The sequence below is a fragment of the Triplophysa rosa genome, linkage group LG5 (genome assembly GCF_024868665.1).
Source record: "Triplophysa rosa linkage group LG5, Trosa_1v2, whole genome shotgun sequence".
Classification (NCBI taxonomy): Eukaryota; Metazoa; Chordata; class Actinopteri; order Cypriniformes; family Nemacheilidae; genus Triplophysa; species Triplophysa rosa.
The window spans coordinates 25,814,171-25,838,131 of record NC_079894.1 but is presented as its reverse complement, the minus strand read 5'-3'; the positions used below and the strand labels follow the sequence as shown (position 1 = coordinate 25,838,131).

The window sequence follows — 23,961 nt, the reverse complement described above, 5'->3', positions numbered from 1 at the left end:
AAACCGGTGGGGCATAAGAATTAGCATGGCTTCAAAGGGACATCATAGCAGCAGAGTACATGAAGAGATCATGGACACCGTAGCTTTAAAGCTAAAACCGTCTCTCGTCCTTTTATGAAAAAAAAGGAATAGACTTAAATTGGAACAATAACGAAATTATATCCTAGTATTCTGCCGAGGGCCGAAAGTTGGAAACTAAATCAAAATACAAAAAGACTCCCCTCGCCATCGTTTATCTACTGCGTCGTAACGATCTGAAAACAATAGCTGATAACGAACGATCAAAGAAATTGAGAAAGCGCGTTCGGAAGAGTTACAAAAGCTAAGGGCTCAAGTAGATTCATTCACTTATGAAAAACAAAGTTGGGCAAGACAGAGCGAGGCAATGGCGAAGAAAATAGACAAACTTGAAAAGAAAATCAGAAACGGCAACCTGATATTGCCGCATTACAGAATAAAACACGGAGAATAACTCGTAACCGAGCTCCAGAAGACGCTAGTCAGAGAAGTCCGGTAAAAACAAGAACAAAATCTAAAGACTGTGGCTCAGAAATCAGTCAGAGTAGCCGTATTAAAAACAGTGACAGGCGTAAAGGCATCTCTGAGCTGCCTCGTCCCCACACATTGAATGCGTTGCAGAAAGTCTTGGGTACAGCAAATTACTTAAGAGATTTCATTCCCGATTTTTCAAACACCGCGGCTCTGCTATACACACTTCTAAAAGGAAAATCAAAACCCTCTGAAGTCCTTGAATGGGCTGAAGTACAAGAACAAGCCTTCACAAATTTAAAGCAACACTTATGCACTGCGCCCGCTCTGGGTTTGCCCAACCCTTCAAAACCCTTTCATATGCAAGTCGATGGAAATGAGAACACTCTAAGTGGGGTATTAGCTCAAGATCATGGAGGAAAACCTAGAACAGGATCAATTGGTAAATGTTATTGAAGGTATGATCTTAAGGGATGAAAAATATGTTGTTCCAGAGGCCCTCCAGAAACCAGTGATCAAATTATATCATGATTATGCACATGTATCAGCATCCAAAACAAAACAACTGATACAGAAAAACTTCTGGTGGCCAGAAATGACATCAGACATTGATAGATGGTGTGATACATGCCTGGTATGTGCCACCATCAACCAGGGTAGACCTGGACGTACAAAAATGTGTCGCCCAGACCCACCAAAAGGTCCATGGGAATCTTTGCAAATAGATTTTATTGGACCATTACCCAGTGCCAAGGGGGGATATTGTTATTGTCTTGTGATAATTGACAAATTCTCCAAATGGGTGGATGCATTTCCCACTCGCAACAATAGTGCACACACTGTGGCACGGGTAATAGCAAACCAGATCATCCCAATCTGGGGAACGCCAACCACAATCGAGTCGGACCGAGGAACGCACTTCACAGGGCAGATAATGAGACACATTGAGCAATAATTTCATGTCCCATAGAGAACATATCAAACCAAATATTGCAACATCAAAACAGGTGGACTGATGCACTGCCCAGAGTTCTGACAATATTGCGAGCAACACCATCCAAAGCTACAGGAATCAGCCCCTTTGAACTCATGACTGGCAGAGTCATGAAGTTACCAATAGATCCGGAAATTGCCCCAGCAGACCTGGGGCCCCTCGTGCTCGCAACACAACTGTCAGGTCCCGGGTTTGATTTTCCTTTTCACTGTCTCACTTTCTCCTCATGACTACTCTGTTGCGCAGCTGACGTGGTTTGGCAATCAGCCGAGCGGCTCAGCAGCGCACACCTGTCTCTTATCTCTACTCGTCAACTCTCCCCTTTATATTCCTCTATTTTCTTTCCTTAGTTGCTGTTGCGTTGTATGGTTTACCCCGCTCTTGCTACCTTCGGAATATTCTAATCTTGTTTTCTTCTAGTCATAGTTACCTTGAGTGTTTTTGTTTGGAGTTTTGTTCCCGGGACTGACCTGCTGTTCGGTACTGGATCCTCCTTTAGTCTTCTTCACTGGTTGGGATTACGAGCTTGCCTTTTCCCTCTGGATCCTGTTTGCACCTCGATCGACCCTCGCCCGTCTGTCTACTCTCTGGATTTCCCTTTGGACACTGTATGCCTCTCGTCTGACCACACGCCTGTTTGACCCTGCCTCTGTCTCACTCTTGGGATTGTAGGAACTCTTTTCCGTTATTTTGTTTTTTGACTCATGTCTTGCTGATTTATTAAATTCTTTTGTTTTGAATCTGCCCTTGAGTCCAGTTCTTCCGAGCGTGACAACAACAGACTGTGCTAACACAGCTACAAGAAAGGCTAAAGGTGTTACAGGCACAAACCACTCTTAAACAACAACAGTCAGACCTGATGAATGATATGCATTTCAACCCAACATCTGAGATCAGATTTACAGAATGTGACATGGTAATGATACGGATGTTTGTAAAACAAGGCCCTTTCACACCCCGATGGCATGGACCATATGAGATAAAAGCTGTATGCAACAGTTGCGTGGCCATGACTGTCAAAAGGAAATTGAGATGGTATCACATGTCCCAATGCAAACTGTATAAGGTTCCTGTCAATAACTAACTGTAAATCGTTTTCTCTCTATCCTTCTCTCTCACGGTGACCACAGCAATTCCATGGAGGCTAGACGAGAGGAAGGTGTCCTTCCTTGCATCCACTTGCATCAAGCTAATTACACCGTAGGGGCTATCGTTTCTGTTTAGAACAGCACATATGTTGTCTGACCAATCTAAATAGGGCAAGTCACCAAAACCTCTGGTTATTGTAATATTATTCTAACTAAGTGTACATAGGAAACTATGGCATGATTATATAAAGCTACCGTCAGAGGAAGTAAGATTGGTCTATTTATCTCTATGGAGTGGTCATGACCTCTGGTTGGAAATAATCATTACTTTAATTAAGTTGTCATAGTCTAAGGGGACTAGATCAAATAATGTTTCAGGAAGTGCTGGTTGGAGACGGCCATCTGAGCATTACTAGTCATAGAAACCTCTGGCAGTGACCAAGACTGGCTAGTTTGTGACCGTGAGATCCACGTATAACGGCCGGCGCGAGACTCTAAGCGACATTGAGAATCGGATGAAGGAGTGTAATTTAGAATAAAACAGAGGAATCAGACATCCATCCAAATTTCACAATTATTAATGATAAAAGTTAAATGTAAACTAAATGAGAAGTCGAGATATTATTAAATTGGAGTCAGATAAAATAGAGGTAATTAATTGAAATATTTTTTTATTCAAATACTGTTTCACTAAACAAAGGAAGACAAGAACACGTGTGAAGCCTTCGCCACGCCTCTGGATACCGTCATTGGACCAGTGGGTGGTGCCTTACATGTCGAACACATGGGTTGTTGTGACAGCTGCCCATGTGTTTGGAGTCCGTGTGTGTGTGCCCCGCCCCCTCGTTACTCTCTCATTCCTCACACCGGGTTTCACTTAAGCCAATCCTTCCTCACCTGCTTCCTATCTTGCTACCCTCTCTGCTCAAATTAGAAAAATATAATTATCAAATTAGACCTCCGCAACGCTTATCATCTCGTCCGCATTCGGGAAGGGGACGAATGGAAGACGGCATTTAATACACCCACGGGTCACTTCAAGTATCTGGTTCTTCCTTTTGGTCTAACCAATGCCCCGGCCGTCTTCCAGAACCTTGTCAATAGCATTCTGGGTGACATGATTAATAGATTTGTCTTTGTGTACTTGGACGACATATACATTTTTCCCCCCTCTCTGCAGGTGCACACCCAGCACGTTAGGCAGGTCCTCCAACGTCTGCTTGAGAACCAGATATTTGTGAAGGCGGAGAAGTGCGAATTCACCAAATGGCCCACCCCTGACTCTCGGAAGGCACTGCAGTGCTTCCTGGGTTTCGCCAAATTTTATCGGCGATTCATCAGGAACTTCGGCCAGACAGTCGCACCTCTCACCGCGTTGACCTCCACTAAAGTGTCCTTCAGGTGGAATCGAGATGCTCAGGCAGCCTTTGACACTCTCAAGTCCCATTTTGTCACTGCACCTGTTTTATCTGTTCCAGATCCTGCGCTCCAATTTGTTGTTTAGGTCGCCGCATCGGATGTCGTGGTCGGTGCAGTCTTATCCCAGCGGTCCCCTCATGACGGGAAGATGCATCCATGTGCCTTCTCTCACCGCCTCAGCCCTGCTAAATGTAACTATGACATCGGTAACCGAGAGCTGTTAGCGGTGAGACTGGCTCTGGGTGAGTGGTGTCATTGGTTGGAGGGGGGCGCCAGGGCGCTGTTGGGGGGGGTACTGTCAGGTCCCGGGTCTGATCACTTGCTTGTTGTGTCCGTTTCGTCTGTGTTTAGGGTTTTTGTCGAACACATGGGTTGTTGTGACAGCTGCCCATGTGTTCGGAGTCCGTGTGTGTGTGCCCCACCCCCCTCGTTACTCTCTCATTCCTCACACCGGGTTTCACTTTAGCCAATCCTTCCTCACCTGCTTTCTATCTCGCTACACTCTCTGCTCTATTTAAACCTCCGCTTGTTTCAGTCCTGTGTCAGTCCGTTAGCAATCCTAGCTCATTGACCCCCAGTTATCTTGTCTTGTCTTGCTACAGCCTAGTCACAGTTATCTTGTCTTGTTCAGGCTCCAGTGCTATTGGATGTCTGCATGGTGTTCACCCTCTCCTCTGCCCTCAGATCACTGCCCCGACGGCCACGGCTACCGGTTCTTCTCGCCTACTCTGAGCGATCACCCTTCTCTCCCTTCAAGGGCTCTACTTGTCTCGAACGAACACAACTGCTGTTTTGCTTGAGGACTGCTCTCCCCCAAGTGGATTACCTGTTTGCTTGTGGACTGCTCTTTTCCAAGTGGATTACCCGTTTGCTTGTGGACTGCTCTCTCGCAAGTGGATTACCCGTTTGCCTGTGGACTTTTTGCTCATTGATCTAGCACTGACTCCCCAGAATCACGCACCCCTTCTCACAGCTGCCTCTGTTTTCCTGTGCCCGTTCTCCCAGTTCCAACATCTGCCCATTGCCTTTGCCCACTCTTGCACCTCTCCCCGGCCGAGCGCTCAAGCCTATTCTTGAACTTTTACCTCTGTCTGATATACGATGTTCAGATTCTTGTTTGCCTTGTTGCAAGTTTCTACCTCATCCCTAACAGTTGTTATTATCTAATAATCAATTAGATTATGAGACTTTAGCCTGGGTTTTCACAGGGTCACAGATGTTTACATGATGATCAATAATGCTAATGCTAAATGTAGATAAAACATTATGGTTCATAAAATATCACAAATCTGGTTGAAAGGTTGGAGACATATTGCAAACAGTAAACAGACTGACAGATACAAATGCTTTAATTTTTGCTGCATTTTGTTTACTGTTGTAGGTCCATTTAGCTGCTCTGCGTGTCTGCACTACTGTTAAAATAAGCACGTGTCTGCTGCTGGTGTGTCTTTGGGGTGAGAAAAGCAGCGCGGAAAGGGTTAAAATGAAGCCTGTTTGGTGCTAGATAAAGATATTAGAGGATATAGTGGCAAAATATCAATTACATAAGTGTTCCTGAGAGCGCGTGTGATGCGATTCTCCATTGTGTAGATGCGCGCCTCAATATAAACAACTGAAATAGTCAAAAGTTTTAAATGGTTTATAAGGCTACAGTATGACTCACGGTCCGGATGGAACAAAGCAAAGGTCCGGATCCGGACCGCTGTCCGCCAATTCTCATTCTAAGGTAATAAAAACATAACGCTTCATTGTGTACACTCTTTATACACCTCTGAAGGCATAGCTATGTATATTATATTGCATTTCTATCAATAGATCATCCCAAAAATTACACACGGGACCTTTAAGTTTTTCCAAATTAAAACTCATCTAAACTATGGAATAACTCATGTAACTTATTTTTCCCTGCTGCAAACACGCCATTACGCATTTGTGACAGAGCTGACGGCTGAACGCACACCCTGTTTATTTTCTTTATTTTATAAAAGCGCAAAGTTTTGTTGTCATTATGAGAGAACACAAATAAAAGTAGACCATTCAAAGTTTTGAATCATGTATGTTTTGTATGACCAAAATAACCGGAATATTTTAAGTATCTTTCTGCAGTGATAAGAAAAAAAGGTGGAGTGATCGCCGCCGTCGACCCCTGGGGGGACACAAATTCTTTCTGGGGGGGCCCCTTTGAGCCTAGCATGGACGGGAGGTAAATATTTGTAATTTACATCATCTGTAAATTATGTAAACTCAGTAATTAGAGAAGAATCTTCCTTTTTGGCTGACCTATTCCTTCAGAGGTTGGCCTGTATTTTTACAGTGTCTCTAAACATAATTTAATGCATTAGGGTTTGGTGTGGTAACAACTCACAGACGAGGAAAATGGAGGTGGGCTGTGTGTGGAAATCAGGGAGGAAGAGCCATTTGATCACATTAGATTCCGTCATGGAGCCGGGAAACCTCCAGGGATAATCTGGAAAAAAGTGAACAAAATCACTAATGCAGAACGGTGAAATCAGACAGAGAACATAAGAATGAACTCACAAAATTCACAAACACACAGTGTGATGAATAGTGTTGTACATTTGACCACTCCAAGACACTGAAGATTGCAGGTACTATAAGCAGAGGATAATGCCTACACACGGTTTTAGGATCCCACTGATTTTGTTCAGACAGGATAGATCTATTAAATATTTCCTGAACACGTCAAATTAAAATCTTCCAAGAGATGTAGATTAGCGATATTATCTGTATAATTGCAGGAGGATTTTAACCTGACTGTTATATTCATAGCTCTTAGATATACATGGTCAAACATTTCACTTATTACTAAAATATACACTAGATTTGGAAAAATCAGTTCTAAACCATTTAATGCTTTCTTGCTCCATTTAGTGAATTCCCCCCTTTTACTTTATGTTTCTGAGAGTTACGCAGACCTTTACAAGCAGCTGGTGGGATTCCAATACACACAAAATATTGGAATGTGATGATGCAGGCGAGAAAACAGCAGTATTTGGGCCAGATCTCAGCGATGGCTTTCCGTCTGCGTCTGTACATGACCACAGCCAGAGCGAAGCCGTGCAGCATGGAGTAAAAATCCATCCGCTGACCCATCACGTTTATCGCCAACAGAAAACACACCTGACAAAACAAATCAACAACACACCTGGTATAGTGTTTAAAAGTACTACTGGATGAAAAAATACATATGCAGGGGCCACTTAATTCAAAACATCAGAATCTCATTGCATTAAATAACAAAAAGAAAATTTTGACTTCATTCTCTATAATTTACAAAGCACCATTTTAGAGTATTTATTTATTTCCCCACGTGAAGTCGTTTAAGGAATATTTCTTATTTTCATTGAAAATCTTTCATACACATACATTCCAACAAAAGACAAGTCAAACTTAAATAAAAGTAATAAAATAGGTCAAATAAAAGATACATGAAATATTCATCTCAATCTTTTAAAAGTCTTTTAAATATCTATGAATAAAAATGATAAGGGCGGTACAGACTGAAATGTACCTCCAGACCAAACTTGTAGAAGAAATAGTTTATGAAATATTTGGCACAATTCACAATCCCGTTGTCAAGGTGTTGCCGGGTGATGTCATGAAAGATGGTCCGTGAGGGGGGAGGGGAAAGTTTGTTCCTCAGACGGAAAAACTCCTGGTGTCTGTAAATGGTGACCTCAAAGGCCAAGATGGCCAACATCAACAAGTTATTCTGGTGAAGAAAGACAGAAAACACATTAATTCCATTTCACATTCATCTGAACATTAGAAAAAAAACGTTGGCTGTGTTTATATTTGTCATTAACATGCGATCTCTGTGATCCGAACAAGTAGGAGTGCGTTTCCCAAAAGCATCGTTAGCCAACTATGGTCGCAAGTTCCGTCATTTCAGCATAGTTCAACGATTCAATTGTTTCCCGAAACCCTTGTTCCAACAATCAAACGCAAGCAGCATCGCAAAGTTGCGTGGTTGGAAATACAGGTCTAGAGCTGTGGTTAGAAGCATAGTTCCTAATTATTATGACATGTAGACAGAGCCGGCCCAAGGAATAAGCGAACTAAGCAGCTGCCTAGGGCCCTGTTGCCACCAGTGGGCCCCCAAGAGCACATGAAATTAAGTTTTTTTTTGTGATATATTCATGACACACAATGTTTAGTGTTTAGCGTTAGAAATGTTGAACGACCGACACTATCCACTGATGCAAATGACAAAATGCTGATTTAGATGAAAAATATGTAATTTACGTGATTCATGTAATTTATAATCATCAGTCAATTTAGCGTTTTATTTGAGATGAGGTTAAGAATAAATGCATGCGTATTGTAAATTAATTTAAAGGATATCAAGTAAAATACACTTGCCAAAAATAAAAACACATTAAATCATCCTCACACTAAAAGGGCAAACTGTGTGGCTTTGAAAGTGTTTATAGGTTGTAAAGGTTATAGGTTACATAGATTTTTAAAATAAAATCTTTGCAAACAGTTTGCAAATGCATTTAACAATAAATTCCGCAACCTTTGCATAATAAGTCTCTGTATGGTCTGTGCTCCAAATTTAAAGGGAAAGTTCACCTAAAATTGGAAGAAATAAAATCATCAAATGTTTTGACAATCACAATACACTTGTAATGCAAGGTTTATGTGTTTTTGTTTTTATGACATTCCTACATTCCAAGCACAGCTACAACTAATAGAATTGGTTGTTTTAGATTCATGGTGTGCACGAAGGGGCCCCCCAAATATATTCTGCTTAGGGCTCCCTAGTAGACTTACATACATCATGCTTTTGAGCAAGGTAAGCAAGCAACATGCAGTGCATTCTATATCCATCATTCTAAATATACAAATTCAATATTACATCTTTTAGTATGTCAAGAAAATAGAAGCGTTGTTTTTATAAAGTTCTACGTGCTCTAGGACCCTGGGGAATCCCTGGGAGGAGTTACATCTGAGGAAACTTATGAATGAGTTAAATGTCGTGAAATAAAACAATAGAGAGCAAAAATACGATAACAAAAATAGTTTTCACATGCAGTGGACATTATTTACAGCAATAATATGACATTAAATCGATCTAAACGGATTCATTAGAAGACGGTATTACTCCACCATCTATGTGACGACATCAACTATGTTGTTGAACCAATGTGGTTCAAACGACAAATGTGCGACAAAGTTACTACTACCAAGCTTGAGTTATTAAAATGATTAATGATCTTATATGTGAAAGTATAAGCAGAGGATGTTTGTCAAACTACACAAGCTTTTGTACTTGACCACTTCAGCCGTACCACCATCACATATTCAAGCTGCGGCGGGTTTCACTCGGACACACACGCGCGCACACGCACGCACGCACACACAGACTCTAACTGTGTTTTTAAACATATAATTTGTTTATTCATGTCACAGACACATAAATGAATCACATAGGTAAGTTACCATGATCAAAGCGATCACTTACATCATGGTCGTCTATTTGCGTTGGTTCGGCTGCAAGTGACAGCGCGTCGTTTCTTTGAAGTGCGCCCTAAATAGCAAATACCTAAATACCTAAACAGCGTGCTTACTGACATCAGCTATTAGCAACACTACAAGCTTGTTTCTGTGTAAATTATATATATACGCAGTATTCAGAGCTTCCAGCTTGAGCTTGAAATGGAGCGTTGATTACAACGTATACATTAAACACACGTATGTTAGAAACAACCTGCTGGTATAGTGTTGCTATTCGTTTTTATGACATAAAAATAAACAAATGATGCGTCTAAAAACACCACTGTGTGTGCGAGTAAAACCCGTTCTGGGTTCACCTAACATCTCGTTTGATTTGACATACAACCTCTGTAGGTTGCAAATAATGATACACTGTAAAAAAGTATCCACGATCATTTTGTGGGAAAATGAACGACTGTGCAACGTTCGGGAGCAAGAGTAAACTTTCCGTAAACAGGCTTCGGACAGACGAGTGAGAATAATGATAGCGGGCGCGGTCTTCTGTGAAGTTGTACCGGTAAATGTAGATAAACCGGCTGGATTGCGTTTACATTACACTGAGATCCGATCACAATGCGTCCTCGACTATCTCTGAATCAGGACACGCTGATCGGATAACATTCCGATCGGAAGCGCGTTCACACTTGTCTTTTCAATGTGCATGTGGACAACATCCAGACACAGGTCGCATGTTAATGACAAATGTAAACGCAGCCATTGTGATAAAAGTGTTTTTCCCATTATGCATCTTCTAAAAAAGTACAGAATCTACAACAGATTCTGAATCCCATCTAGACGCATTCCTTGACAAAAATGCAGCTTTTCATATAAAGTTGACAAGTTGATAAATGAATGAGGCTATAATAATTTATTTTTAAAAGCAGAGGCGTTTTTGCATGTTTGCATATTCATACAACAAAATATGCTGTGGGCCATAAAAGTTTTGTGAATACAAATCACAATATATTTTTTGACCGTGCATTATCATACATATTTTTGAAAAGGGAAAGAAGACCTGACCTATACTCTCTTATTTATGCAAACTGTGGGGTTTAATAGGATTTGATTATTTTGCTTGAAGAAATCTCTCTGGTAACAGGGTTGAACGTATGTGTGTGGCATATAAAATCAATAATATGATCAAAGCCTCACCCTCAGGTTGGGCAGTAAAGCATCTTTAATCTTGTAAAGGCCGACCCAGTTGGCAGGGTCCACTCCATCGATGCTGTACAGTAACGATGATTTCATCTTCTTCTGCTGTTCCTCTGTGTAGTTGTGGGGCTGCAGGAAAAAAAATATATATATATACATACAGTATACGATTATACATAATTCCTTCTAAATCAGTTCATGAAAATCAAACAAAACAGAGTCGGGATCTTCCTGATTAAAGAAAGGTTAAACAAGCACATGAGGTTGGGTAAATGATGACAGAATTAGTATTTTAGAGATGCTTTTGTCAAGAGGCGTGGAAGAACCCAGATGCAGGCAGGCGTGAAGGGGTTAACAGAACAAGACTTTTATTAAACAAATAAACTAAAATACCCACGAGGGGGTGTCAAAAACGAGAACAGAACTGGGATCCAAAACTTGAAACAAAAGACTTCCCACATGGGGGCAAAACGTAAAACAAGAACAGCAAAAACTAAACTAAAGTGCACGACCAAACGTCTTAAACGAAAACACGGCACACAAAACTCACAGTCCAGGGATAAGGCAGGGAACAGGCACAAGTACATAAACGCACGTACAGGGTACATACACAATCCACGAGCACAGGACAAAGAAACATGAGGGCATTTTAAAGGCAAGACAAACGAGGGATAATGACACAGGGCAGGTGGGAAACATTAGACACGGCAGGGAAGCAATACATGAAACAAGAGGGGCGGAGCCAATGACAAGACACAAGAAAGCACATGGAATGTCAAAAAGGTAAACACCCCATAGCTTCTCACACTAAACATAAGGCTTTGCCACGACTCTGCCACAAGACCAAGAAATCCATGACAAGATAAAGCAGAGTCGTGACAGCTTTTATTCAAATGCGTTTACGTTCCACAATTGTTTTATCAGTTAAGGGTGACCTGTCCCTTCACTCTAACATTGTTTAGACACTGAATCCGGTTGCGATGAAACCCACCATGGTACAATAGCTTGAGTAGTTTTTAGGCTGGATGGATTCGAGCTGATAAAACATCTTGCAGACGATGACAACACACGTCCACACGGTGCAAACGCTCGAGGCCAGAACCCGAAACTGCTTATAGGGCAGAGCGTACGTCCACGAGATCAGAAACACATAGTTCAGCAGCGAGACCTGCGACAGATAAAACAGAAACATCTTCAGCCTCCAGAGGACCTGAATGAGACCAGTGCATGATTTCATTAAAATACCACAAACTTTTAAAGTACAAACATCCTGAAATAATCCTTCACCTCTTTGAGAGACAGGACGATGATGTACGTGGATACCAGCTTGATGATGTGCATCTCTAGAAGCCACCAGATGAAGACCTTTAGTTTATGAAAGTACTCGAGAAACCGGAGGAACAACACTGTGAGCCGGTCCACAACCAGATGCCATTTACTCTTCAGATCTAAAGCACAAAGTCAGAAGATACTAGACTCATGTGACACCTAGAGCGAGCTTACAGACTTCTATAAGAGCAAAGAATAAAACAATAGAACAGTAAAAAAAGATCACCTGAGCTCTGATCTGAAGGCGCTTCTGGATCTGTAGCTGAGCTGGACTGCTGAAGATCCTCCTGACTGGACAGATGAGCAGAATGAATAGATAAAGACTCTTTCTTCTTGTCTTCATCCACACAATCCACCACCAGCATCTCACTGACAGAGTCTTTCTCCTGCGCTTCCTTCAGCAGAGGTTCAGGAGATGTGCTCACCATCGTAAGATCTGCCAAACTCCCGTCTGGATGAGCCAGTCTGAGAATCAACAACATCAACATCAGCACACGTTCATTTATTACAGTGACAGGTGATCGCTTACTGCAGCATGATTCTTCAAATAGAGTTTCAGATTAAGAAATTAATCTTCTGTATTATTATGTCTTACTCTGAAAAGTTTTTTTATGTAATATATTTTTTAATATAAATGTGACAACATCTAAAGAGGCTTTTCCATTAAATGAAATAATGAAAAATATAATCTATTTATAATTAACATTTAAAATGTATTTTGTTTTTACAGATGTATAGATTCATAGAAAATAAGAAAAAAACACGGATTAAGAGTATTGCTTATTGTGTTTAATATTGTTTGTGGGGGTAGTGACATTTTTGTGAATTTGTACCATAAAAGATTATTTGGTAACTTGATGTCCATAACTTCATAGTTCTGTTACAATCTAGTAATAAAACGTGGAAAAGGAACAAGCAAAAAATAGACAGATTCTGGCAAATTTTTACGATCTCTTTACGATCAACACATCTATGGAGGACCAGCCTGCCAAAATTAAAAAAATAAATATATACATGTATAAATACATCATCAAATAAATGAAATAATATGAAAATAAATAAAGGACTGAATGACTCGATAAAACAAAACAATTCGTTTTTAACGTTTTTTGATCTTAAGAAATGATGCGTTTAAAAAAACGTTGCTGTGTGCGAGTGAAACCCGCTTCTGGCAGCTTAAACAGTCACAAATGATGTGTGATGGTACGGTTGAAGTGGTGACGTAAAACAACTTGTGTGATTTAACATACATCCTCAGCTTATTTTTCATATATAAGATCTTAAATAGCTTTGATTTCAACATGGCGGCGGAGTGAAATCATTGTATGTAAGCAAGACCAACCCATCTAATTACCATGAAAAGTAAGAATAAATACAAGAATAAATCAACAAAAGTGGAAAAAATACATGCGTTTATAAATGAATATAAAAATAAATGAACTGATAAGTAAATAAATGTAAAAATAAAAGGATATGATCAAAAAAAGAATGCAAAAAATTAAAAAATGGACACAGAAAATAATAAATCAATTAAAAAACTGAAAAAAATTAAGTTAAGGTCAAAAATGGTTAAAAACAAATAATTTTGTTTTATCGAGTCATTCATTCCTTTATTTATTTTTAATTTTGGCAGGCTGGGTCCTCCATAGACATCAAGTGACACAATAAAAATGATTATTAAACTTAAATGATAATTTTATTTGACTTTCTATAACATTTGAATAGGGTTCCTCTCCAATTGAAGAATCATGCATAACTGAAAAGACAGTTTTTTTGTTTTTAACTTGGATGACATGCAGATTAAGTCAGCTCAGAATGGTTCATAAAACCTTTCAGATGAATCCGATCTTGTCAATGACACAAACCTTCAATCAGGATTATCATTTATCAGTTTAGTTTCCACAGGCAGGGTTTGAATGGAAAGCTGTGTGCATTAGCAATACAATGTCAGGAGCCCACTTGAGAGAAGCAATGCATGTGTCTTTGCCAAACATGAATAACCAAATAAACAAAACCATGAGAAATAATTCAGCAGTCTAAAAAACAGACTGTGAGTGTCATCAAAAGAGCACATCGTCCAGATGCCTCTCGCTGTGTTTAAGGGTTTTCAACGCTTGCATGATGAGGCTTCATGTCACATCGAGCTTTACCTCCCGTTTACCACACTTACTTGTTCTGTGATGAGATTTTTTGCTTGAGGCTGTTAAAGTAATTTACACAATGAAATCAAAGCAAGAAACATGTCATGTCAAAACTCAGTAAATCTAGATGTTGAGATTAAGAATGATTGATATAAAGACAGAGAGAATCAAGATTTGAGGAGAGGAACGTGCACTTTAGATCATGCTCAGAAGACACATTCCCTTCATTTTGAGGATGCCGTGGTTGGGAGAGTTATTCAGGATTCTGATGTTAGGATGTTTAATGGGACTTATCTGGATGCAGATGACAACATGAAATCAACATCAACCCCATTTACTCACTTCATGCGCGTTTTTTTCCCCAAACACGACAAGCTAAAAAATGAATGACTTTAAAAATGACCCGCCTTTTAAAATGACTTTCGTTCGGTGGTCATTAGCTCACATGAAAAAATGATGACAATTACAGAATAAAGATCTGTGAGTAGGATGCTAGAGAAATGACAAAAAACGGCGAAATGTTTTACGATACACCATTGCAGGCTCATAATCCTGATGTAGCTTTATTTTCTTAACAAACTTGGAGGATTCTTCCTAAAACTTCACTTGATTCATTTTTTAGTTATCTCATCCTTTTTTTTCTTAAATATCATTAAAAAAACAAGTTTCTGTAAGGAGTGATTGTAATCCTCCTTGACAAAAGTCCGAATCGGCTTCACCGACAACTCTGACTGGATATCTTTATACTTTGTATCATCCAATCGAATTCTAACAAATAAAACAAGTGCCGTCCTACACGGCACAAAAGTGGCATTTTACGTGGTCAAATACATGACGTTATGGACGTAAAATGGGTTGCACATGTTATTTCATGTTGACGTTAAGAGAAATGAGGTTACGATTCTTTAAACATACATTTTTCAGTCTAGTCATGACTGATGTGATGATACAACAGTAAGTGAGAAAAGAGGAAGTAGTTTTTGGTGGACTGACAAACAGGAGAGAGGGGTTAGAAATGAGGGAAGAGGCGAAACATTCTGTGTGGTTTCCAGAGAAAGAAAGTGGACACCCACCTATCCACGATCAAATAGATACGACCACTGACTTTAGTAAAGCTGTTGCATGAGAGATGGCAGGAGAAAGACGCAAGCAGATGATTGGTTAAAAGAAAAGAAACGAAACGAACAGAATAAAGATGACTCTGTCGGCGTAAAACACGAGAACTACCTTCTGCTTTAGATTCCACTGAAGGACAAATATTATGAAGAAAAGTGAAACCAAGTCATGGTGAAGTTCACCCAAAAATCATAATTCTCCAACACCTTCTGTGGTCCACGGAAACACTGTATTTTTTCGGTTTTAGGTGAGTAAATCATGACAGAATTAATATTTGTGGGTGAACTGCTCCTTTACGTTCAACAACTCTCAGTTATGTGTCAGGGTGCCAGTCTGGTTAGCTGTTGTGTGGTTGTTTTGGTGTTCACCATGTGCTTGGTTATCATTGTTGCCCCGCCCCCTCCTTTCCTTGTTTGATGATTAGTACATGCACCTGCGTTCTCTCGTTATTTTCTCCTTATCTTTCCCCTGTGTTCTCTATCCTGTGCCAGATCGTCATTTTTTCCTTGGATTTCATTACTATTTTTTGGATAATTTGTTCATTTCCCTGCATACTGAGTCCTTCCCTTTTTGAAATCCTGACATTATGTGTCTCTGTGTGAAACCGTTTGATATCCAGTGCTGTACATATGCACTTACATCTGAAAACATCTTCAACATATTTTAAGTAGATCTTAAAGCACATTGACATACAGTACATTCAAAGTCCTCATAAAAAGAAATATTCAAAGTGAAAATATTGATGGTACCTGTATATGGTGCTCTCCTCTTTGCTGACGACAGCTTTGAGATCGGTGAGCTGAAGAAAACGCTCGTGGAAGTAATGCAGGTGTAAAATACACACCAGCAGAAAGGACGTGGGGATGAAAATTTGAGTAAATAATTCAGAGAGGTTGTACTTCACCAGCCCAATGTCATTTAGTCTGCATGATGAGAAGGAGAGAGATGATGTGGATGTTAAGGAAAGGTGATTCATGTCTACTTTATTCAAACACTTGAGAGATGTCGACCTAGCGCAACATTTTTAGGCATCTAATGCAAAGGCTGTCCCAAGGCCTTTATGAGACATAACCATGGATTTACTATAGAAAGAGTGCAGTTACCCTGTTTTTAGTGGCCTGATTAACACATGTATTTGCATTATGGTGTACTATGCTTACAATAGTGGGCCAATGGTATATTTGTGGTTACTATGGTTTTACTACAAATATCATAGTTAAACTACAGTTAGGCCGTGTTCAGACTTGACTTTTTTGACAAGAAAAAGTTGACAAAGGTGCTTTTTTAGTGAAAAAAAAATGCTGGCAGCATTTGGTTACAAATAGCAGACGAACGCCATGACTTCGGAGGCAGCGTCTGTGCACGAAGGCAGCCCAGAGAAACAGATAGGCAGCGTAACGGAAGTCTATTTGAATTATAAACAGAGCGTCTTTGCAATAATTAATCACATATTTAAAAACTACAATACTAATTTCTCGCTAGAAATGCAATCAGAAGTTGTTGAAAGTGAAAATAAAACTTACATTTATACAAAACTATGCTCCACTGGGCGTTTCGGCCGCCATTTTATCTTTTCGAGCTTGACCCTTCTTGACCAATCACGTTCCTCGCATGTTGTTATGGAAACGACAGGTCTCTGTCATTGGTTAGCTGGGGAAAAGGAGCTTGACGTAGGGGCTTAATTTCAGAAAAGTTGAACTTTTTTCAACCTCAAAAGACGCTCTGAGCTCCAGAAAAAGACGCCGGCGCTGTTCAGTTCCCAACTTAATAAAAAATGACACCACGCGCTTTTTTGAGTACCAAAACAGCTGTGTTTGACGTCTATTTTTTACGGACTCTCTGGAAACATAAAGATAACTCGCCAAATTTTGTTCTGAATGAAGCGGTCGCTCTGCATTTATAACAAGCGTGTGCATGACGTAGAGAGCGTAGAAAGGATCCTGTTGGCCATGATGACTACGCGCACATCCCCAAACCCCCACCCCCAATCCCGTCACAAATTAAAATGCATTGAATTTTTGCTATTTACATAGGTGATCCCAGCGGTCAAAAAATACGGAAATCCATATTTATACGGAAAGATCACACCCCTGAAATTTGCGGGTACTATGGTTTTACTACCAAAAAACCTTAAAACTGATTACTATAGTTAAACTCAGAGGTGGAAAGTAACGAATTACATTTACTCGCGTTACTGTATTGAGTATTGTGTACTTGTACTTTTTTAAGTAGCTTTTAAAATCTGTAATTTTACTTGTACTTAAGTATGATTTGTGTGATGCATTGTACTTCGTTATATTTAAAATCACATCCGTTACTGAGTAAAACAAATGCAAACATTGCAAGGAAAAAAACGTGACCTGAAATTACTCCAGTGAATGATGGGCGTGAGAGATTTTACGTCAATACCCCTATTTAAGCAACCATTTCAGCTTCAAGACAGGATTATGGACGCTGTGCAAACTAGCATCTTATAAAAATCCTTATATGCAAGAATGTAGAGGTAAAGATAAATAATATTTGTACAAACAATGCTCGTACCCTTGTTGCATTGGTAACTAATAAGAAATTTGGACAGTTTAGTAAAAGTCAAAACAACATTGGTGCATAATGCTATATTTTAAGTGTTTAATCCCGTTTTGTAGACGCACGGTTCACTAATGTGTCTGCACCACATTTACGCAGTGTGTATGGAACCGAACTGAACAACTTCTGCTTTATTGACATATTTAAACGTGCATTATATGTCTCTCTCTTCTGTAAGGGCAAGAAAGTCACATGAATATATTCTTGCTATTTCATGCGTTTTGAAAAGCCTCACCAGCCCTGCCGTAAAAAGGGCCGTGTTGCCAGATCATATTGTTGAAAAGAAGAGCAAACAATGACAAGCCCAAAATAAACCTACACATCGGCACATTTAATAAGGCAAAAAACCACTACGCAAACTGTTCACTTTATTAACTATATAATCTATATGCAGCTTCATAAGAAAAGACTAAACAACAAATGCGAAGCTCTTAAATATAAGTAAACATGGCAACACCGCGAGAGCGCGCTGTGAAGCTCTGAACATAAACCAAACACAGTGTCTCTGTCTGTGTTTTAGTTAAAATTGCCAGGGGATTGAACATAGTCAGAAACAAATGTATAGTATAGTACAATGCAATGTAGGTCGCTTTGGATAAAAGCGTCTGCCAAATGCATTAAAAAAAAAAGTTTTTAATTTGAGTAAATTTTAAACAAGCTACTTTTTACTTTTACTTGAGTAGATTTTTTGACTGGTAATTTTACTTGTACTCAAGTAAAATCTCATCAAAGTAGTAGTACTTGAGTATATATTTTTTTACCTTTTCCACCTCTGGTTAAACTACTGTAAATCTCTGTGAGGGTGAAAACATCTGAAAGCAGTTAGCTTTGGAATCTGGAATGTATCAACAAGTTGCCAAACCGTGACTACAAAGCTAAAGTCCCAATCGATTTTGTAGATATACAAGGGTTTGCTTAAGTGTTATTTGCGTCTCATATATTTCTCCTGAGAAAAAGAGTCCAAGATTTCACAAATGAAGAGAACAGCAGAGATGTCAACAATGTGTCAAACTGAGCTCAGATTTGTCAAGTCTGCAATCAAAAGTCAATATTATTGAAGATCTCAATATGAACTCAAACATTTCTCATCAAAGTTACTCAAATCTATATTATTTGACCTCTATAAATACAATCTACATTCATTTGACACCTCCATACTCTTCATGTGTTTCAACATGTACACTTTCATTGAAAATCTCAACATTCCTCGAGGTCTTTAAAACTCACACTTCTTGTGAAATTCTCGTCATTTTAGACCAGGTGTCGATGGCGTTTTCAAACTGACAGGTGTAGATCAGGATGAGCACTAGCATGGTGTAGACCACCACGGACATCCAGAAATACTTCAAGATCCTGCGCCAATATTCATAATGAACCTGAAGAGAAGGACACCACCGCCATGATCCAATCACATTAATATCATCGTGTAAAAGTGATTGACAGGCCTTATAATCACAAGCCCCGCCCCTCATCGAAAAGCAGTACCTGATACAGGGCCACGCAGAAAAGAAACATCATCATGTAGACGATCTTGTACATGACCATTTTTCCCTCAAAGCTGACAAAGAAGAACATTCCTCCGCAGATGTAGATCCAGTATTTGACCAGCAGAGCCATCACCAGCTTCCCCATCACCTGCATCAGGTCGTTCTCATCACCCTCCTCTTGCTCATTCTCTTCATCTACAAACCAATGACGTGATTGTAAAAAACCTCCGATGGTAATGAACAGTTTAAGCTTCAGTATTGTTTTAAGCTCAACGGTAACTATTAAAAAAAACAATAAGGCACATGCGCATGTAAATACAGTAATCTGTAACTCTATTCAGAATATAGCGCTGAAATAAATGATGACCTTTCTTCTGCTCCTCTACTTTAACATCAGACAGAGGCTCGTCCTCCTTCATCTTCTCTCGTCGTTCCATCAGCGTCTGTCTGAGCAGCAGCCAGAAACTCAACTGACACAGAACCTGACAAAATACACCATTTACAAAATGCATTAGCAAAATGACACGATAAAAGACAAATGGCAATTCAACAGTTTAAATAAAATAAAATGAAAGTAATTCAGTGGCCAAAGTCATCATAAAGAAAGTCATCATAATAGGCTTCCTTAAGTTATTGTGAAAGTTGATTATGGTCATAATAAAGTTTATTAAAAGTATATAGATAACGGTTATGGTTAATTACTGTTAATGGTTCATATTTTGTGCATAATTATTAGCACAGCTAAACACATTTAATACACTTACGCTTGACAAAACAGGGATTTCACAATAATACGAATATTTCCATCATAGAAATGTAAAGCTCTGGGGTCTCATTTATAAAACTTTGCGTAGATTTAACCCTTAAAGTGTGCGCATGCACAAAAGGAAGATTTTGCATACGCACAAAACCATGCATACATCAGAATCCGGTGCATAATTCCCTTTATAAATCTCAGTCAGGGGAAGACTGTACGTATGTGTATCTCCACCCAATTTCCTCCCCGATATAACCAAATATGGATCTTATAACACCTAGTTTAACTACGCATAACCTCATCTGCATATCATTTCCATATGCATATTTCCATTCACGTGACGTCCGAGACATATGAGCCAATGGACTGCTCCACCACCGGACTGTCCACAATAATATCAAAGTGCGCACCGTTGATCATTGTTCTCACTAGCAATGTTTTATATACATTAAATATGTTTTAAAACATGAGTTCTGCAATTTAGTTTAAGTGGACCTCGCACTCGTCGCTGTAACGCGCAACATGCCACAGGAAAATGTTTAAAAGCAGCAATGCTCTAGAAATATATCTATAACTTTTAGATGTCACTTGAGTGCTTAACTCCATTAATAAGAGTGAAATTTTTAATCAAACGTGTGCATAAAAGAGAAAACCGAGTTTGAAATGATTCTGCCTGTATTATTTGGCGTCACTCACACCAGTAAAAGAATGCGTACGCACGTTGTCCCGTAGTGAACAATGTGATGGTGAGACAGCACTGATTAAATATTAAAAATTAATTATGATTTATGATTTGAATTGGATTTTACAAGAAGCAGTTTACTGTTTATGAAACAATTATCACTTAGTACATGCGCAAATAACACTGCTGGATTTAATCTTCGTGATGTATGATATAGAGTGAAATTAAATGTGTGTGAGGCATTAATACTTATAATCGTTCTTCTCACATTTGAGTTCACCAACTCGCCATCTGTGTCGCCACTTCCCCTTGTCTACAGAATGTGCGTACGCATGTGTCACAGTTTGCACATTCTCCCATCAAGTTTGTTTTTATTAGATCACAACCTTTGCGGGGATCGTGGCATTCGCACGTTTACAACCCCGTTTTGTGCATACGGAACATTTATAAATGAGATCCCTGGTCTGCCATCTCTCTGCATTGAGCATGTATGTATGTAATAAAGTTATTATAGTTTACTTAAACTACGAAACATTTCTGGTAATTGAAATTGCATAATATCAGTCTAAATATTACATAACTAAAATTACAAAAATTATTAACTGAAAAACTAAACTAAAGCTAAAACTGAAGTTAAAAGAATTCAACTTCTAGCAATATAGAAATGCACAAATAAATAATGACAAAAGAACATAAAAGAATAGCTAAAAATGTCACTAAAATAACACTCAAACTAAAAATATTATGTTATATTAAAAGCTTATTCAAAATACTAATAAAATAACTTATTATTAACAAACCTAAAACAAACCTAAAACTAAATAACTTTATTCATTTTAACGCAGAATTTTCATTTGGCAAAAAATGTTCATACAAATTAATTAAACTGAAAAAAAAGTAATGTTATTTGTCACTTGTAATGTCACCGCCAACACTGCTTATCTGTCTCAAAAAGAAAAACTTGAGCCATTTTACAGGTTGAAGTCACTAACTTTGGTGCCGAGTTCGCTGACAGGCTTGTCAGCCTTGCGGAAGAATCCAGGCACTGGTTCTATCTGCTCGAAACTCCAGATGTACTGAAGCACCAGCAGAAAGTTCCCGTAAGCCACCATGAAGGGCGAGGTCAACATGGCGTACTTCCTCCGGTCTCGCACCATCCACAGAGTGCACGACCACAGCAGAAACACGAACGTCAACCAGCTGATGTACGTTATACTCCACGCCTTGAAATAAAATAAAACATCACAAAACATGATGGCACTCTCCTCTCAAGGCTTTCCAAACACAAAAGGAGATGTTACTCATCAAAGTGTTTGGAATGGCGTGAGATGATGACCTTTGACCTCCTCACCATCATAGCGATCAGAGCACAGATGTAGCTTTGCTTCATGACGAACTTGAACACTTTTACGAGAGCTCCTGGTGGTCTGCCCTCCTCCTCTTCTTCTTCCTCCTCTTCGGTCTTCTCCTCGTCCTCCTCTTCCAGCTCATAGTTCTGAGGTTCTGAATCTAGAACATCATCTGTGTACACAACCGTCTTCTCTGTTTGGGTCAATAACACAATGTTGTCAGTATTTAGCGAAATGTTTTCCAAAATCACATATTGGATTTGCATTGAAACTTGAAATGTTTTTTGTCTCTTTACCATTATTTACATTACATGCTTATTTTATACTGTACAAATTTTCCCCCCCTTGATATTGTTTCTTTTAATTCATACTGTGCATTGACTTTGCGTGTAGTATTGTGTATTGTTTATTTTTTTATTTAATTTTTTACTCGTTTGTCCTTAATTGTGCATTTTTTACATCTTTGTCTTTCGTAAGAGGAAAGGACAAAATAATAATTGCATTGTACGTAAGTACAGATGACAATAAAGATTTTGAACCTTGAAAACATTGTGCCAATTTTTATTTTATTTTTATTCCTATATATATTTTACAACTGATTATACAAATTTATTTCAATTGGCATGACTTGACTTAATAACATCTAATAAAAAAAGAGATTGAAAAAATAAAACGGAGTAATATAATATACTATATTAATATGAATAAAATTAATTTAGATCTTTCAAACGATTATTGTTTTGAAGAATTCAGGATCATCTGCACTCATAAGATGTGAATTGCATGTCATGATTCATTTTATTTTATTTTATTTTATTGATATATAGGTTAATAAATGACTGTGTCTTACCACCAGACTCTGTGTGTTGATTTACTTTATACTGTGGGGTGGAGAATCTGTCCAGACTCACAGGTCCGTTCTCAATGGGCACGGCGGACAAACAGTCAAATGATGTTCCATTGGAGGTGACAATTACAACCTGTATAACAAACACAAAGACGAGAATTAGACAAAATTACTGATTTCTGTCCACACACAATTACAACATTTAAGATGATGCACTTGTTAACAGTACGTTACTGATGATACACATACTGAACATTTAAAGCGGAGGTAACATGCATTCTGACTTCTTTACATTGATAAACGTGCTGGCTTCTCATGCTTAACATGGTCAACTTGGCAAAAAACAAGCTGAACGTATGACGTAGTATTTCTGTGCTCGATACACTCCGCCAGGGTTCCTACAGGTTTCGGAAAGTTTTTTTCGAACATGGATTCCCATTTCGTAACAAGGGTTCTTAGTCCCTTATTGGACAATTGGACAATTATTGGACACGCGACATCCAGCGAGCGAAAGAGCAGGCGCATTAATGCCGCTTCACTCGGCTGAAGGAAGTTTAGCTATGTTTGTTTGTTCACTATGGGTGATGGATGTTATATAAACGGTGGAAATAACGCTGGATTTGGAGATCGTTTGAAACTGATAGATGGCGCGGTCCCAGTGCTAAAAGATGCCGGACATGAACTGCACACGGTAAGTGAATGTCTGTGTTTCGTTGGCAATCGGCGAGTACGGTCATAATGTAAACAATCTGAACTTGTAGTGAATCAACACTTATGCAGGGATAATGCGATGACGTGTGCTCGTGCTGTAGTTCCGTCCCCCTCCAGGAGCTTGACTTTTTCCAGAAATAATCGTACAGCTGTATCTCTCTTTTATAAGTTTGATCAAACTAAATACTCTTCGAAGATACGAAGTATGCAATACTACTGTACAGTATAGGCACTCAAGATTAATATGAGATTGGCAGAAACTGCGTGTGTTACCTCATCTTTAAGAACAAAACA

General features: G+C 39.1%; 1 protein-coding gene across 1 annotated transcript in view; it reads right to left on the bottom strand.

The window, feature by feature from the left end:
• Nucleotides 1-23,961, bottom strand: part of LOC130554610 (piezo-type mechanosensitive ion channel component 2) — a 141,299-nt gene that overhangs the window by 67,989 nt on the left and 49,349 nt on the right. The window contains exons 11-24 of the mRNA XM_057334381.1: nt 22,960-23,089; nt 22,112-22,302; nt 21,753-21,983; nt 19,689-19,803; nt 19,320-19,516; nt 19,062-19,210; nt 15,998-16,171; nt 12,218-12,456; nt 11,950-12,110; nt 11,654-11,830; nt 10,663-10,791; nt 7,523-7,723; nt 6,927-7,131; nt 6,356-6,457 (exon numbers count right to left, since the gene is read on the bottom strand). Coding sequence (XP_057190364.1) covers nt 6,356-6,457; nt 6,927-7,131; nt 7,523-7,723; nt 10,663-10,791; nt 11,654-11,830; nt 11,950-12,110; nt 12,218-12,456; nt 15,998-16,171; nt 19,062-19,210; nt 19,320-19,516; nt 19,689-19,803; nt 21,753-21,983; nt 22,112-22,302; nt 22,960-23,089 — 2,401 coding nt within the window. The remainder of the gene's footprint in view (nt 1-6,355; nt 6,458-6,926; nt 7,132-7,522; nt 7,724-10,662; nt 10,792-11,653; nt 11,831-11,949; nt 12,111-12,217; nt 12,457-15,997; nt 16,172-19,061; nt 19,211-19,319; nt 19,517-19,688; nt 19,804-21,752; nt 21,984-22,111; nt 22,303-22,959; nt 23,090-23,961) is intronic.